Source organism: Canis lupus, chromosome 4 (assembly GCF_011100685.1).
Source record: "Canis lupus familiaris isolate Mischka breed German Shepherd chromosome 4, alternate assembly UU_Cfam_GSD_1.0, whole genome shotgun sequence".
NCBI lineage: Eukaryota > Metazoa > Chordata > Mammalia > Carnivora > Canidae > Canis > Canis lupus.
The window spans coordinates 69,087,183-69,104,198 of record NC_049225.1 but is presented as its reverse complement, the minus strand read 5'-3'; the positions used below and the strand labels follow the sequence as shown (position 1 = coordinate 69,104,198).

The following is a 17,016-nucleotide window of genomic DNA, read 5'->3' as shown; positions in this document are numbered from 1 at the left end:
TAAAGCATTGATGAATATGAGATAAGAATAATAAAGATAACTGGTACCAGGACTTTATTAGCATTTCACTGGATACAAAGAAACTTTTTTTACATTAAGAACAATAATCTTATCCAAAAAATTCACATTTGCTAAACAGAACAGTGGTAGGTATGTATTTTCTTTACACCACATTAAATTATCAATGACCAGATCCTAAAAAGAGAAGGCACAGATCTGTCTCCCTCTGGTGAATTTCAGGTGTCTAATGAAGGAAATGTCACCAGCTTTGCAAACTTCCATCCTTTAGAAATTAAGCAAATCAAATAAGAATATGTGTAAGCAGGGACCATGAGATGGAAACGTTGTAATAAGGAATTTGGATTTTATTGTCACTTATAGGAATTTCAAGAAAGGAGGTAGGTACCAAAAATGTTCCAAAACTCTATCCACATTCAGACCACATCAAGGATTCACTGTTGGATACAACAGTCTTTGAAAACTCTATTTTAGGAATTCCAACATAATTCTATTCTCTGCAAACTGTTCTAGAAACTGGCCCTAGATATCTTTGTTCTTACCCTGGGGTGTCTTGAGTTTTCAATTCCTCTAAAAAAAATGCTGGTTGTTATAATCTGCTTTGCCAAATCTCCCTGTCAGGTACTGGTTCATTGTCAGGGTCCATGTTCTATCCCTTGAGCAACCAAGTTTCCTGAGAAAGTTCTGACAAAGTTGTGCCTATATCCCAGACTCTTTTTACCTTTCTTTTTTCAGCAATCAAGAGAGTTTTTTTTTTCTGTATCAATGTTCTATAATTCCATAGATGATCAGTTCTAAACTGATAAAAATAATTTGTGGTAGGGTGTAAAGAGGGGAGTAATGGATTAGACTGTTACCTCTGTGAGTGAAAAAGAAATTGAATTTTAAGTTGAGTTGGAAAGTACTACCACTTTCTAGGGGCATTTTTAACATGGAGTGTGTTTGGGGGTATCCCAGTTACTGGGGAATGTCATTTATGGGATTAATGGGGGAGACTCTGGAATGATAAAGGAAAATTTTCAATGTGGTGGCATTAATCTTATAGAGGCACTTGCTTGATTATGCCATCTATATTTGAGTTGGTCCTTTGTAAAGCATTCATGGAACTTGGGATTGACCAACACTTTCCTTCACGAGGGGTATTAGGACTATAGATTTCCATGAGATATCTTAGTATAGGGGTTTAGAAGGAGGTAGGAGCTCACCATCCATTATATATATAGCTCATCTGAAAAAGAGAAAGGCAAGACAGATAGGGCTGCCAGATTAAAGAAAAATACAGGACACATCCAATTAAATTTGAACTTAAGATAAACAATGAGTAAGTTTTTAGTATGTCTCATGAAATGTTTTGAAAATTCTTATACTAAAAATATTATTTATCTGAAATTAGAATTTTACTGGGTGTCCTGTGTTTTAACTGACAAGCCTAAATATGGAAAAGAAATAATTGAAGATGGAGAAAGAAGAGGTCATAAGAGGATTGATTAATATTCCACACCCAGATCCTAGGCTCAAGGAAGATGACAAAGTTTTTGCTTTGAGCATGACAACTCATGCAGATCCTTGAATTAGTCACGCGTTTTCTATTGCTAGACTACACGTAGGCAGAAAGCAAAAGTGTAAAAGGATGTTGCATGCCTGTGTTTTGAGAAGGGAACCATGTTGGAACCATCCAATGTTGATGGGTCTTTAGCAACTCTCACAGAGCCTAGGGAGTTCATCTTAACTGAGAAGATCCAAACTTTAAAAAGCAATGGTTTTGAAGAAAGGATTTTTTATGGAAAACTTATGCTTACATGCAGAATGGTTCCGTGTTTGGAAGAACAGCTTTTGAAGTGCACTGGTTCTGTTGCTGATGGAAACAAATGTGAATCTAATTTTCTGCATGATAATTAAGTTAATAAATGATTGACATTGGACACTTTTGAGAAGCTTCAGGTGCTCCACAAGCTTAACTATTTGCTTGAGGGAACTCAGGTAATTTCTAAAGCACATTCCTCATGTGATTTTTTTTTTTAAAGGCCATTTTAAACAAAAACATTATTTCTCTTGAAATTTTAATCCCAGATTACAACAAAAAATGGCAATGATTTAAGGCTGGTCATAATGTGCCCTTTTTCTTTAGGATAAGTTTGATTTTTGATAAGATACAATATATTAACACACAAACCACATACAAGCACATATTTTTGACTCATACAAATATACATTTAGAACTAATACCTATGAAATAGTATCACAAATGAAATAAAAACTGCACAATTTTCAACAGATTCAATCAATACATTTTACAAATTCTACAGAACATTTTATTGATGTCATTGGGAAAACAAACAATTTAGAGCATTATTTAAAACTGTATGTAACACAGGAGCCACCAAGAAGTTATGGCAAATATAGCATTTACACCATTGTGTCACTGAAATCTAGTTGAAAAGACTAAAGTGCTGTAAAATAAAAATACCTTTAAAAACCTTGCTTAGCATATCCTGAAGGACACTGTGCATTGTTTTCTGTTAGCAACTCAAAACTCGAGCACTCTCTCTATGGAACTCTCATTTGGATGAGTGGCCAAAAGTTAGGAGATTGTGTCACTGGATCTGTAAAACTCTAGAACTGGAGACTCATGAGAACATGCATTTCCTGAGACTTCCAACTTTCCAGTCCTGAACAGGTAACTCTGGCTAAAACATGTCAGGACCTCAAAGAACTTAAAACAGCTTTTAGTAAAGATGAGTGTCTGCTTGTAATTTATATTCAAGTCTATCTTCAGTTCTCCAGCCTTGAAGTGTATTGACAAAGTATTTAGACTATTACTGCTAGGCATTTCTTGTTTATGAAGGTCTTATTTTTCACTGATTTTCTAGAGATTTTTTCCCCTCTTAAATATTTGAATTATGTTTGTGCCCATTAATGTAAGAAATGTTGATTTTAAGAATTAAAATGGCAATAGAATCAAGTTGAGTGATTGGAGAGTGCAGTTTTAACTTGAATAATGTGTGTGTGTGTGTGTGACATGTGCATCCTGTGTGTGTTTGCATGTGTGTATACATACAGGTGCATACATGCCAAACACTTCATGCTCTAGTACATTCACTGTTAGGTGGCGCTCCATGAAAAGTGAGTTTTCCCAGTATGGCTGAAAGTGAATATTGAGGTCATATAGCATATCCTAAGGCTTTTCAAAGATGCCTCCTCATTCTCTGCACTCATATGATTGTGTAGTAATAAGGGAGACATGAATGATAATGGCAGGAGTGTTCATTATTTTGGTCCTTCAAAATTATAGACAGGAAAGCAAACCAAATAAATGATATTTCTTGCATATTTTCCCTCATCCCACCCACGCCTTTGATTTCCTGCAGCAGATTGACTAAAAGTTGGATTTTGTTTCTGTTTTTTTGCCTTGCAGGACTTGTGGCATAAAGTCTTAAGAAAAAAAAAAAAAAAAAAAGAAGAAAGAAACCGATCCAAAACAAAAAAGTGCACCAAGATGTATCTCCTACTATCTTGGGGCCTATTTGTAGCCCTTGTGCTCCTAGCTCTCTGGAAAGACAATGCCCTGCTAAGACAAAGGAGCATAGGCTGAGGGTAAGCTCTGATTGCATAATACTAGTCCTCACCCTCACTGTTTATTTAAGGCCCACAATCTGTTCCCTAAGTGTGCTCCAGGGCAGGGCCAATGGACAGAAGACAGCCAAAGATGCCTTCTCTCCATTCTCCTTTCCAAGGACTCCCTCCCGGTGATCTCCCTCTAGCTGGAGGACCCCTGGTTCACTTCTATCTGTTCCCTCCTTTAGAAATTAAGGCAAGTCCATTTATTCTTGGTGCCTGCTACATAGGGACTATAAGTCCACATGGAAATCATAACATTGACTTGAAAATACCTTCTGTCAAACAAGGTTTCTGTGTGCATATCATTAATAGCAATAAAAAGCTTTCTCCAGTTAAAAAACTGCACAATTAGTCTAAAGCTTCAGTATGTTTGTTTTTTCCCAGCACCTAAATGACAAATGTGACAAAGCTAATTCTAAGCAAACATTATAAGAAAGCATCTAAGTGCAAGAAAATACAACATAGTTACCTCTATATTTTATTCATTCTTCATTAATATGTTGAAAGATTTGTTTTCTGTCATATTTATAAGTCAAATCCTTGTGTCATTGCAAGTGTGCTTGGCTAAAGATCCTCCTGAGGGATGAATAATGAATCATCAGAGAGAAAATCTGCTCACAAAGCAAATTTACAGGATGAAAATTTCAATAATCCATAGTCTTTTAAAAAGGATTTATATTCAATTGCACATGAATAACAGGTTAAAGAGATAAAAAGATAATAAACCACAAGAGGACGAAAGGTGGACAGAAAACCATATTTGTAAAATAATTAAGTCCCAAGCTAGAATATTTTACAAAAATATTTGAATATGATTGGCTACTCTACTTTCAAAGGTCTTACTTCTGCTCTTTTCATCCCTTGTTAAGGGCTTCAGTCTAAAATTAAATTATTTAATATTAACAATGTTTTCACTTGAAAAGAACTGTGTGTCTGGCCAGCTCTGTGTGTGTCTGTGCACATCTGTATCTGTCTGCTGGTGGGAGTGGGTGGATGTTGGCATACTGTGTGTAGCGAGACATAAGACACACAACTGTAATGTGGAACTGTTGTGTGTATATGCCTGCTATAGGTCTACCAAGCAGACCTATACACGCTGCATAAGCATTCTCTTCGGTATAAACAATTTCTCTTGCTTCCCTGCAACTGCTAATAAATACTATTTTCTGACAATGAATATTTATAATCTTATAACCAGCTCTTGATTCTTCATCATCTTGACATAACCGTGGGATCAACCTCCTGACCTAGATCTAGAAGATTAAATCACATGCCCTATGTTTAAATTAATTAGAAACTGAGGGCATGCTTTTTTTTTTTCTGTGGCCCTACTTTGTATGGACTGCATTTTCCCAAGAAACTATTGAAATGCAAATATTTCTAAACACAAACATAAAATAATTCATAATCACAAGAATTTCAGCAATTTAGAGATTTGTAGAAGTGCCTCACAATATTCTTGTGAGGCACATAGGTGAAGGCTATTGTGCTCTTTTAAAGTTATCTTAGAGCTGTCAAATATTACAAGGACACCAAAGAGGAATCGAGGCAAAGTCATGTTACCATTTTTATTTTCCTGTAGACCAGGACTATCAAACGTTGGAATACAGAAAGGTTCCATAAAACTTTTGCCTCTGCCATAGTCTTGATTCTGGGGTAGGATAGAACCCAGAAGTGATGGATCACTGTGAATTTTCAGTGCATCTGCCCAGATCATATGTATTTAGAAATCTCATAAAGACATTTCATGGATCTTTGACACATTATGGGTATAGTTTCAAAAACTGCTCTAGTTCTTTCTGCCATCCTTCCTTTTTCCTCAACTTCAAGTAAGAATTTGAGTCAAAGCCTCTCAAAATATGTTCTGCAAAACCTGGGATTTAGAATTACATGTTTGGAGATCCCAATTTCATAGGAAAGCTTGCACAATCTTTGACTTCTGTCTTCTTTTTTTCCTACCTTGTCTTTTTTAATCAAGAGAATTGTTAGGAGAGATTTTGTAAGAGTTCTTTTCAGAGTTTCCTGATTTTAACACATTTGTCATAATTTTTCATTTACTGAGCATTTGCAGGGCAATATTATTTAAGACATTCCTGAATTAAAATGGCATCCATCTCTTTCCCCCTCTCCCATTTTTCACTACAGAGTTGGCACAAATAGTTCTTCCAAAAAAGTTTTTACACTATATTTATAGCTGCCTTAAATAGAAATACTGTGAAACGCTGTTATTTTCATATAACACAAAAATTACTGATTATGCCTTCCAATATTACTGATGCAGGGAAACTGACTTGATGCATATTTTCTATGACCAAAAGTTAGCAATGATTGACCAATTGCAGATGGCTACAGAATATTATATTATACCAAGTCTCACAAAAACAAATTTCAGTACAACAGTGTAATACACATTACGTTGGGCATTCAATTATTTTGAGTCCCATACAGCATCTGATTAAAAAGAGCGCGCGAGAGAGGGAATGGAAAGGTTCACTTAGAGGAATCATTGTAGGAGCCCTACGCTGAAATCAGAAATGCAATCAAGTAAACACTCATGAGTTAATACGTTACAAAGACTAATTCTGAAAAACAAAACTCACTGGTCTTTTTTTATCTCTAACACTAGAAGCAGATTTTGCTCATCAAATGGGAAATGAAATATTTATAGTAATGCAGAGTACGATAATAGTCACTGAAGAAATGGTTTCCCCTTTTTCCCACCCACTATCAGCCTAATCCCCTCAGAGACCAGTGGAATAGGAAGATTAGAGTGTTTATAGATAATATGTCTAATACAATGAGTCTTCTCTATCTTACTCATGGATGCTCCAATGGTACAATCAAGTGTTGGCTTCTCCTTCATCAAAGACATAGTTGAGCTTTATGACAGTGCTGATGAAATCACCAAGTTCTACAAAATCGGCAGTGACAATATTGATGCCACTCTCTCCTGGCTTCTGTGTGCGGACCCACTGCATCATGGCAGGAAGAGCTCTGAGAAAGGAAAGAAAAAGAGAAGTCACAGAAGGCAGGACACTATTTTTCAAGCTTACAATAGCCAGGCTTTCCTTTAGTTTTCTAACATATTAAAATAAATGCCTCAGTTATAGACCTCTGAAGGGACTCTGCAGGAGAAATATTCACCATAGTGGTCCATATTGGACTTTTCATCTTTGGCAATCTTAGACGTGTGAGAGTTTATAGTGCAGCTTTTCCACTAAGTGAATGACATTCTTGTACTCATATTCCAGTTTGTCATGGTGTGATTGCAAACCCTGCAAAGCTAATGGGGGTGGTGAGGTCAGAACTGAATACCTGCACTTAACAAACATTTATTATGAGCTGGCTACTTTCAAGAAATATGCTAGATACTGTAAATAGATACGACAGCAAAAACTCCTGCATCCAAAGAATGCATGATTTGGTGGTGGGCAGGTGCATAAAGAAAAACTTTTAAAATGACACAATCAGGACAAAGAGGGACAAATAATAATAATCATAAATAAATTATATCATTTCATAGGAGGGAATAAGTGCTATAAAAATGGGGACAAAAAAGGATTTGGAGTTTGCAGGTAGAGAGGGGTGGTATAGATTACCACTTAAAATAGGATGGGTTGGGCAGCCCGGGTGGCTCAGAGGTTTAGCACTGCCTTCAGCCCAGGGCCTGATCCTGAAGACCCAGGATCGAGTCCCATACCGGGCTCCCTGCATGGAGCCTGCTTCTCCCTCTGCCTGTGTCTTTGCCTCTTTCTCTCTCTCTCTCTCATGAATAAATAAATTAAAAATTTTAAAATAAATAAATAAATAACATAAAATAGGATGGGTTGATAGGCCTCTTAGATAAGGGGACATTTGTGCAAAAGTTAAAGGAGACAAGGGAGTTAGTTGTGTTAATATCTAGGGAAGTATTTCAGTTAGCACCATGGCCAAGGGGTAGCATGCCTACTTGGAAAATGAAAAGGGAGAGTAGTAAAAGATGAAAATAAGAGGGCAGATCCTGTAGGGCACTGTTGGCCATTTTAAGGGCTTTGAGGGTTATTCTGAGTGATACAAGGAGGCTTTGGAAGATCTTTCAGCAAAGTGTAGTGCCTACTGACTTTCATCATAAAAGATGACTCATTACAGGGGTGCCTGGTGGCTCAGTCAGTTAGGTGTCCAGACTCTTGGTTTCATGACTCAGGTCATGATCTTGGGGTTCTGAGATCGAGCCTGGTATTGGGCTCTGCACTAAGTAGGCAGCCCCTTCTTGAGATTCTGTCTCCCTCTCTCTCTGCCCCTCCCATTACGCTCTCTCACTCTCTGAGATAAGTAAATAAATCTTAAAAATAAAAAGATGACTCATTACCATGAAAGCATAAAGGAGAGTCACCTAATTTAGAACCTAGTAGTCAGGGAAAACTTCTCAGAAGCCTGCTCCCCAAATGCTGAAGATTAAGAAGATTGGCCAGGCCAAAGTATGAATAGGGGATGGAGGATGAGGAGTGCATTTCATGCATAGGAAATGCCATTTCTTTACTTGACTGTATGATGTGTGCATAGGAGCAGGGCATGGGGACCGACAGACACAGGTGATGTTAATAATGCTGTGCCTTATCCTCTGAAGCACATTGAAGTGACACCTACTATGACTCCAAGTGTCTGGAAGGGAAGTTTACATGGGAAATGGATAAACAAGCAGTCCTGAGAGCAGACAGTGTGACAACAAAGAAAAGTGTGAGGAAATTGATGTTGACTTTGAATTCTTGAGTGAGAGGGAGAGGGAAGGAGAGAGGGGAGAAAGGGAAGAGAGAATGATGTGGTGGGTAGGAATCTCAGAATAGTTACATCATAAGATTTAAGGAAGTCTTCAGTTGGCGAGATAAGAAGGAACCAGATGAAAGAGGGCTTTCAAAATGTAGAACAACTGTCAGCTGCTAACTAGGGAAATCATATACTTAGATTTGTGGTTTGGAGAGAGTGGCTTGCCTTCAGTGTGGGTGAATGAATGAGACAGAACTGGAGTAAGGGCAGGAATAACAATCACGGAGCTGTCAAATAATCCAGACCAGAGATGAGGGAGCTTAAGCTGCACCAGTAGCAATAGATATATTTGAAAGGAACTGAGGCAATAAAGTGATGTTTGGTTAGTGCAGGTCGGATGGACATGAAGAGAGGGAAAGAGGCCATGAATGGATGCCTAGATTGCTAGCAGTATTCTGGTGGGTCATTCACTAATCTTGGAAAGGCAGGAGGGAAGACTTTCAAGTGGACATGCTAAATTTGGAATGAGATGTTGATTTTGAGGTGACTTTGGGACACACGAATTGAGATCTCAGTTGGTAGGTGAGTACAGATCTGATATTCAGGACAGAGCTGTCAAGAGCCATCATCTAGCATAGTTAGAACTGTGGGAGTGGATAAGATTATCTGATTTTATAGAAGAAGAGAAAATGTGAAGCTCAGCAGCATCTAAGGGCTGAGTGGAAAACTCGATTCAAGAAAAGAAAAAAAAGAACTAGGCATAGAAGTAGAAGGTAAGTCAGGAGCATGTAATTTTCATGAAAAATAGCACAAAAAGGAAGCCATGCCTCTTTTGGTTTGTGAAGCCAAAGTGTGGAATGTAATGCATGTGCATTTCTCCAGATTCATAAAGCATATCTAGTCTAAAAAAGCTCAACCCATCCAGGCAAAACTGGCTTCTCTGACTTGGACTACAGTAATCTGGTGGGTCATATCTTAAAAATTCTTATCCAATGTTTTTCAGCACATATATTTTCCCATTAGACAAAGCCTTTGTCTTTGACTTTCCCAAAGGCAAAAGAGAAGGATCCAACAACTGCTTCTAAAAGAGGATAGCATGGATCTAAATGGCCAGTGCCTTCAGAGAATAGACTGAAGATCTGGAGATCTGGTCTTCACAGTAACCATTTCAGAAGATAATTCTACCTTACAATGAAAAAATCTAGATCCCTCAGCACACACACAAGTGTGTTCAAGTTTATTAGGAAGACAGATGCTGTGGCAATGTGTGTGCCGTCACTCAGTTCAAATTCCCTTACTTTTTCTTCTGGACTTGCTACAGCAGATGATATCTCTCTGTTGTGAATGCAGTATCACCTTGGCATTTTGGAAAAGGGAGACACTGTGGAAAAAAGTATCAGAATGGGGCATTTCCTGGGAAGAAAGGGGGGGCGGTGGGAGGTGGCATGGATAGGAACACCCTGAGGCCAGTGTTGACTCTGTATTGTCCTTAACCGAGTGGCTGGTTCACCAGACACCTTGAGGTACTAGGGTCACTAAGTTTCCAGGGCAACCAGTTCCCATCTTAGAACCATAACCATCATAGAAACACCTCCTCCGATGCCTTTGGCTACTCTAAGATGAAAAATCCTGGGCCTGAATTTAGAGTAACTAATTATCATCCCCATAAGGAGATGTTAGGAGAACATAAGGGTGCTCTGCTCTGGTTCCCTATAAAATAGACTGAGGATCAATGAGACATCCTTTTGGAATAGTTTGTGGGACTCAGGTGAAAACTGGGTTTTACGGGGATCCCTGGGATCGAGTCTCACATCGGGCTCCCTGCATGGACCCTGTTTCTCTCCCTCTGCCTCTGTCTCTGCCTCTCTCTCTCTCTCTCTGTCTCTCATGAATAAATAAATGAAATGTTAAAAAAAAATTGAGTTTTACATTTAACATGCCATTTATCTGAGTCATGGGAATATTTTTATTTTTCTGTCCAGATATACTTTCCTAAATATAGGAAAAAGGATATCATACCTATCATACTGATACCAAAGACAAAGGAAGCAATACTGCCAGGTTGAATTTCAAATACTCAGATGGTCTTAAGTAGAATTATGTTCAACAAATATCCTGGATTAAAACAAGCTGATGCTACTGAAGTTCTAATAATTACTTAGGGTACATTTCTTAACCCATTTTCTTTATTGCCCCCCTACGGAGCCTTTAAAAATATTTTTTTCTACTTTCCTCCTCTTCCATGATATACCACAGATAGACTGTTTCTGCTGATACACTGTTTATATGTCTATGTTTTATACACAGAAAAAGTAAATTTTTTATTCACCCTCCCAGGAACCAAGTTTTGCCACTTTGGGGGCCATATTGATTTGACAATGCAAGGTAATAGCTAATTGCCAAGTTTTTATTACATTTGGTGTTGGATAGACTGAATTGAATTGATAGAGTGAATTACTCTGGTGATAATAAAATATTGCCTCAATGTAACAATTTTCATGGTATAAACTAGTTAAGCTTTAGTTTTTAAAAAAGTATTCATTCATTTATTCATTCATTCAACAAAGATATATTGCACACCTGTGGAGGATGGTGTTCTAACTGTGGCTCCCTAGAGCCACCCTGGAGTTCAAACCTTCTTCATCTCTCTTGGAGAAATGTTGCCATAGCCTTGTCCATGCACTCCTTTTTTGTACTTTTTCTACACTATAGTCAGGCAATCTCTTTTTCATCTGTGTGCTTTATTCCTTTACAAAAACAACCACAAAGACTTCTCTTACCCACAAGATACACCTAGTTCTTTAGCGGTATCGATGAATCTGTCCATACCTCCCTCACACCATCTACCACACATACCCCTCTCCGGCCTCATTTGTTACTACTTCCTACATGCTAATTTGTTCTCCAGCAATACTTAGAGGCTTGTATTTTCCCCTAACCATACCCTGTAGTTTCACGCCCAGTACTTTTTCAGGCCTTCCTTTTCTATGAAATACCATTCCTTCTTGAGCACCTTTCTTGGTCTGACTAATTTTTACTTGCCCTCCAAGATTTGGCTCAGCCATGATCTTGATCCCTCCCATGTAAGGAAAAGAACTGTTTCTTTTCCTTATGCTTTATTATACTTCTTAAGCATAATTCTGTGACTGTGCATTGCAAACAGCACTGAATTGATCCATTTCCATTCCTATTTCTGTCGTGCCTACACATTTTTCCAAGAACAAAAATCATATCACAGTCACCAATATATCCTCTGTGCTTACCAGAATTCCTGAAACCCAAAAGGAAAACAACATATTTGTTGAATTTAAATGTTGAACTAAAAATCTCGGTCTCAGATGTCACAAAGTCTAACAAGCAAAATGGGTGTGACACAACTGTGACAATACAATATGGTAGAATGGTCATGGGCATAGGATTCTGTGGGAGTATGTTGGATGAGATAATTTATGTCACTTTGGAGAAATAAAGGAGGAATTTGTGATATATTTAAGGACTATATCACAAAACATGACATCTTGAACTTGGTCATGACTCATTAGACAAAGAAGGAAGGCATTTGAAGAAAAGGGAATAGTACATACATGAAAGCATAGGGGCGGTCTAGTAGATCCCCAAAATTTACTTATTCTGCATAACTGATATTTTATACCATTTACTCATCACTTTTCCCATTCTTCCTTTCTTCCCAGCTCCTGCCAACCACTATTTTATCCTCTGCTTCTAGGATTTTAACTATTTTCATTTCCATATATAAGTGAGATCATCCATTATTTGTCTTTCTCTGTCTGGCTTATTTCACCTGGCATAATGCCCTCCTCTAGTATTGTATACTAAGATTTGCTAAGAGGGAAGATCCTATGTTAAGTATTCTTTGCTACACACACATGCAAAAGTAATAACAATAATAAAGGGGGCAGAAGCAAACTTTGGGAGGTAATGAATGTGTTTATGGCCTTGATGGTGATGGTTTCATGGGTATATACTTATCCCTAAACCCACTGACTTGTATACATTAATATGCACACATTTTAAAATGTTAATCAGAACTAAATGAAGTGGTTTAGAAAAAAGCATATGGGCGTGAAAGATGACATGATTAGGAAAGACAAGTTGACCAGAAAGTGGGGGCCATGGAGGTGTGGGGACAGTAGGGGGACACCTGTATTGCACATCTGCAAGGGAGGAACAGGAAGGTGTTTGGCCAGATTGTTAAGAGCCTCCTTTAAAAGCCTGTGGAGGGCGCCTGGGTGGCTCAGTGGTTGAGTGGCTGCCTTTGGCTCAGGTCTTGATCCCAGGTTCCTGGGATAGAGTGCCCCCCCACCCCCCTCCACCCCGTACAGGGCCTGCTTCTCCCTCTGCCTGTGTCTCTGCCTCTCTCTCTCTCTGTGTGTGTGTGTCTCTCATGGATAAATGAATAAAATCTTAATAAAATAAAATAAAATAAAATAAAATAAAATAAAATAAAATAAAATAAATAAAATAAAAGCCTGTGGAGTCTGAACCTCACTCTATATGCACTTAAAGGTTTGTTATTCATTTTGTCCAATTAAAGAAGAGTTCTTTGATTCTCCCATGTAAAGAAGAATCTAATATGAATTTCATACAACGTCTGCCATCTAATGACACTGAAACTTGTATTCTTGTCACATATATATAAAGAACACATTGTCTCCCTTTGAAAATTCTCAGATCGAATGTTAGGATCTTGTAACAATCTGAGAACATTGATTCATTCATTCCTTCTTTCTTTCATATTACTTCCACCATACAGTCAAAAAGTTGCTAATGGAAATTTGAATAACTTTCACTAATATTATGAAGGAAAATATTTCATAGTGAAGTTATGTATTCTGAAGAGATGACTAAATTCCCTTTGAATCTGTGTATTAATATTTTAGTATTTATTTACGGAATACTCTCTTTTGGTACAGAGGGATGTGACTATACAAACACTGCAAGGTTGTCTTATAAATCCCACCCTTTCCCTTAATCTCTCTTTTTCATTAGATGCTGGATTTATAGTGTAGATTTAGACAGTTTATTCATAAGACCACCCTGACAACCAGGACAATCACTTCAAAATAAATAAAAATTTAAATAAAATCATAGCATTAGTGTCAAATCTGAAACCAGGATGTTTCTACTCAAGTCTCTGCACCAGTGTTTATTATAAGCAAGTTAGTTAATACTCTAAGCCTTGGTTTTGCCATCTAGAAAATGGGCACAATAACAAGGGTGAAAATAGCATGTGTAAAGGGCTCAGATGAGTGTCCAGCTCTCAGTGGGACTGTACTGAACATCTGCTGAGTGCCAGCCTGTGTTATGCCCTCCTCCCTTCTCCAGAGTCTCCAAGAAGGTAGGCAGTAGGAAATTCTGAGAGCAGCATCCAGCCATACTACGTTGTGATGTAAAAATGAGCCCACAGGATGTCTTTCCAACTTTCACAAATCCAATCAAAGACAGAAAGGAGGAGGGATGTCCTGGTACTAGAAGGACAAGACTGGTGATGATGTTCTTAGGGAAATGTTCTTGGAAGGGTTTTGTTTCTAGGCACACAGTTGTGGCAAACATCTGATATGCTTCTCCCATCAGGGTTGCTAAATGAAGGTGGCAAAAGAGCAAGCAGGTTCCAAACCAAAACTTGGTACAGGAAACCTCAAAGCCCTTCTCTGAACTGTGGAGCTCTCCTGAGGAAAGGCATCTTCAAACAGATTCAGGCTTCTTAGGAGAGAAGCAGGCACATCTGCAGGAATCAGAAAACCTGCCTCTAAGGAACAACGGGAAGGGAAAGATATGGGAGCCAGAGGTCTTCTGATGTGTTGGCTGCTGGCTTTGAGAACTGGTTTTGAAAAGATTGAAAGGAAAAGACTTAGGAGTTGAAAGCACGGAGTTCAGTAACCCTCAGTGTGCTCACCTTGACTTATTAACTCACATCCATCTCCTACGTTGGATGCTTCAATCACTTCTCTGTGCTCCTAGCACAGAGGGAAAAATCCTTAACTGGCCTTTGGGGCCTTGAACAAGGTCTCATCCACGGCTTCTCCTGTTCCATTTCATTTTATCTCTGGTCACTCTTCCCCTCACTGAATTCTTTTATTTTTTCTTTTTTAAGATTTTATTTATTTATTTGAGAGAGAGAAAGAGACACACAGAGATAGTGAGAGAGAGCACTAGTGGGGAGTAGAAGGAGAAGCGGGCTCCCCACTGCCCAAGGCAGGGCTCGATCCCAGGACCAGGGGATCATGATCCGAGTTGAAGGCAGACGCTTCACCACTTCACCGACTGAGCCACCCAGCTGCCCCGTCCCCTTACTGAATTCTAGTCACATCCTCAGTCTTGCGCACCTTGACCAGCCTATTTGCTCAATTTGCTCAGGAAACTTTGTAAATGTTGTTTGCTTGTTTTGTTTTGTTTTGTTTTTTTTTTTTAGCAAGAATGTCTTATCTTTTATGCCCCTTCACTTGGCCAGCTCACCCATCTTTCAGGTGATAGTTTAAATGTCACTGCTTTAAAAACACTAGTCAGAATTGTAATTATACCTACATATGTGATCAATATCTGTCTCCCCAGCTGGACTGCAATCACTTTGAAGACAAGGACTGTTTTCCCATTGTTGTATCCCCAGTGCTTAGCATAGTGCCTGGCATAGACTAAGTATCCAATAAATATTTACTGGGTAAATAAACAGATTTTATTTTACAAATTTATTTATTTATTCATGAGAGACACAGAGAGAGGCAGAGACATAGGCAGAGGGAGAAGCAGACTCTCTGCAGGGAGCCTGATTCTGGACTGATCCTGGGACTCTGGGATCACACCCTAAGTCAAAGGCAGATGCTCAACTGCTGAGCCACCCAGGTGTCCCTAAAATTTTTTAAAAATTATTTACTTATTTATGAGACAGAGAGGGAGAGAGCAGAGGGGCAGAGAGAAAGAGAGAAGGAGAAAAGCACACTCCCTCGCTGAGTGAGGAGCCTGTCTGGGGGTTCCACCCACAACCCATGAGATCAGGACCTGAGCCAACATCAAGAGTTGGAGGCTCAACCTCAACCCACTGAGCCACCCAGGCGCCCCTGAATTACTTTTAGAAGAGAGATGTATGCAGTAACATAATCCGTGAAAGGACTGCCCAGTTTTTCTCACTGTGGCTACAGCCACAGATTTTAGTTTGTGAATTCACTATTATTTTGTTAAATAAAAGTGGTGTCTTGTTTTTTTCTTTTTTTTTTTAATTAACTTGACCACTCAATTTGCAAAATGACTTCTCCTGCATTATACATAGAGTGTCAGGAGAGTCTATGTTATAATAATGATAGCAGTGGCCATTATCTTTATAAGAAGAAAGTTTATCAGAATTAAACTTCATCAGATTTCTTTACTTACTATCAATTTCTTATTAGTTTTAATTATAATTATGTATCCTTTAATTAGATTTACATTTATTAGGAATCCATGTCAAAGTCATATTCAAGTGTGTGTATATACATAATTCTTCTACTACAAATGCATTTTATATATGCTACTTGTCTTACCTCTCAAACTGTGCTGTGTTGTTGTTGTTTTGCAGTTACGAATGAATGATAAAACACTTGCATCTTGCAGTGAATTTTATTTGAATGTATTTAATTTAAACAATGACATGTTTCTTTTATTGAATGAAATAGAATCCGCAAATTCAATTCATTAGTTTTTACAGAACTCACTGATGCCCTTGGGGATAAAGATTACAAATGAAAATGTCAGAGCCTTGTTACTCCCTGTCCCAGACCCAGCCGCTCCTAAAAAAAGAATTTTTGTTGATCAGCAAAATTTAAAATTATAATCACAGGTCTTTCTTTCCCTGAGCAACTGAGTCACCCAGGACCAACTAATTAAAATCAAGCCTGATATATTTTTAAATGTGATTTCCTGTCAGGCTGGTCATTTCTGAAAGCTTAGAAATTTCACTTGAAAATGTAAGGAAGAGAAAGACAAAATAAAAAGAAGCCCTTGCTGAAAAGGTTGGCATTTCATTTGCCCAAGCATATCGTAATAAAAGGCAGGGCCTTTGCCTTTGTAGGTTTAAACCCTGGGAGGGGTTTCAAAATAATCTCAGGTAGACAGACAGGTTATCTCAAAATCATAATTTCCTAAAATACAAGGCTTATCATTTTTTTGCTAAACCTGTTTCTATTCAGGAAACAGCATATCTGATTTACAGCTGATGAAAATCGCTCATTTTTCAAAAAATCTTTTCCCCCTAAAATCGGGCAGCAGAGAAAGAATGAGGTCGTATGAATTATCTGTAAAACAAATGGCCTCACAAACAACTCTAGAAATTTTAAAGGTTCTGAGCTTTCCTAAATAGAAGACTAAAGCCTTCCCACATCTTCCTATGTCCTGCACTATAAACTTGCAGAACTAAATTACTTCAACTATTAGGTGTAAAACAGAAAATAATTAAAGGCATGACTACATACATAGTTGGTCTGAATTTTTCCCTCTGTGGCAGTAAAAGAAAGATATCTTTCTTTCCTTGACTTTCCCAGATGCTCTACTTAAACTTCACTTGTAGCTGGATAAAGACATTGGTTCAACAAATATTTATAAAGCATCTCTCATGAGCTACATATTATTCTTTGTGCTGAGGACACA

At 38.1% G+C, this 17,016-nt stretch overlaps 1 protein-coding gene across 4 annotated transcripts in view; it reads right to left on the bottom strand.

Annotated features, from left to right (window-relative positions):
- Nucleotides 1-17,016, bottom strand: part of PLCXD3 (phosphatidylinositol specific phospholipase C X domain containing 3) — a 184,602-nt gene that overhangs the window by 18,258 nt on the left and 149,328 nt on the right. Inside the window, exons 3-4 of one of the 4 annotated variants that reach the window (XM_038535219.1) lie at nucleotides 6,454-6,630; nucleotides 32-4,212 (exon numbers count right to left, since the gene is read on the bottom strand). In XM_038535219.1, coding sequence (XP_038391147.1) covers nucleotides 6,477-6,630 — 154 coding nt within the window. In that variant the 3' untranslated portion in view covers nucleotides 32-4,212; nucleotides 6,454-6,476. Of the gene's footprint in view, nucleotides 1-31; nucleotides 6,631-15,914; nucleotides 16,093-17,016 lie in introns of those variants that run through there. The other 3 variants (XR_005358530.1, XM_038535221.1, XM_038535222.1) reach the window with 3 other exon arrangements.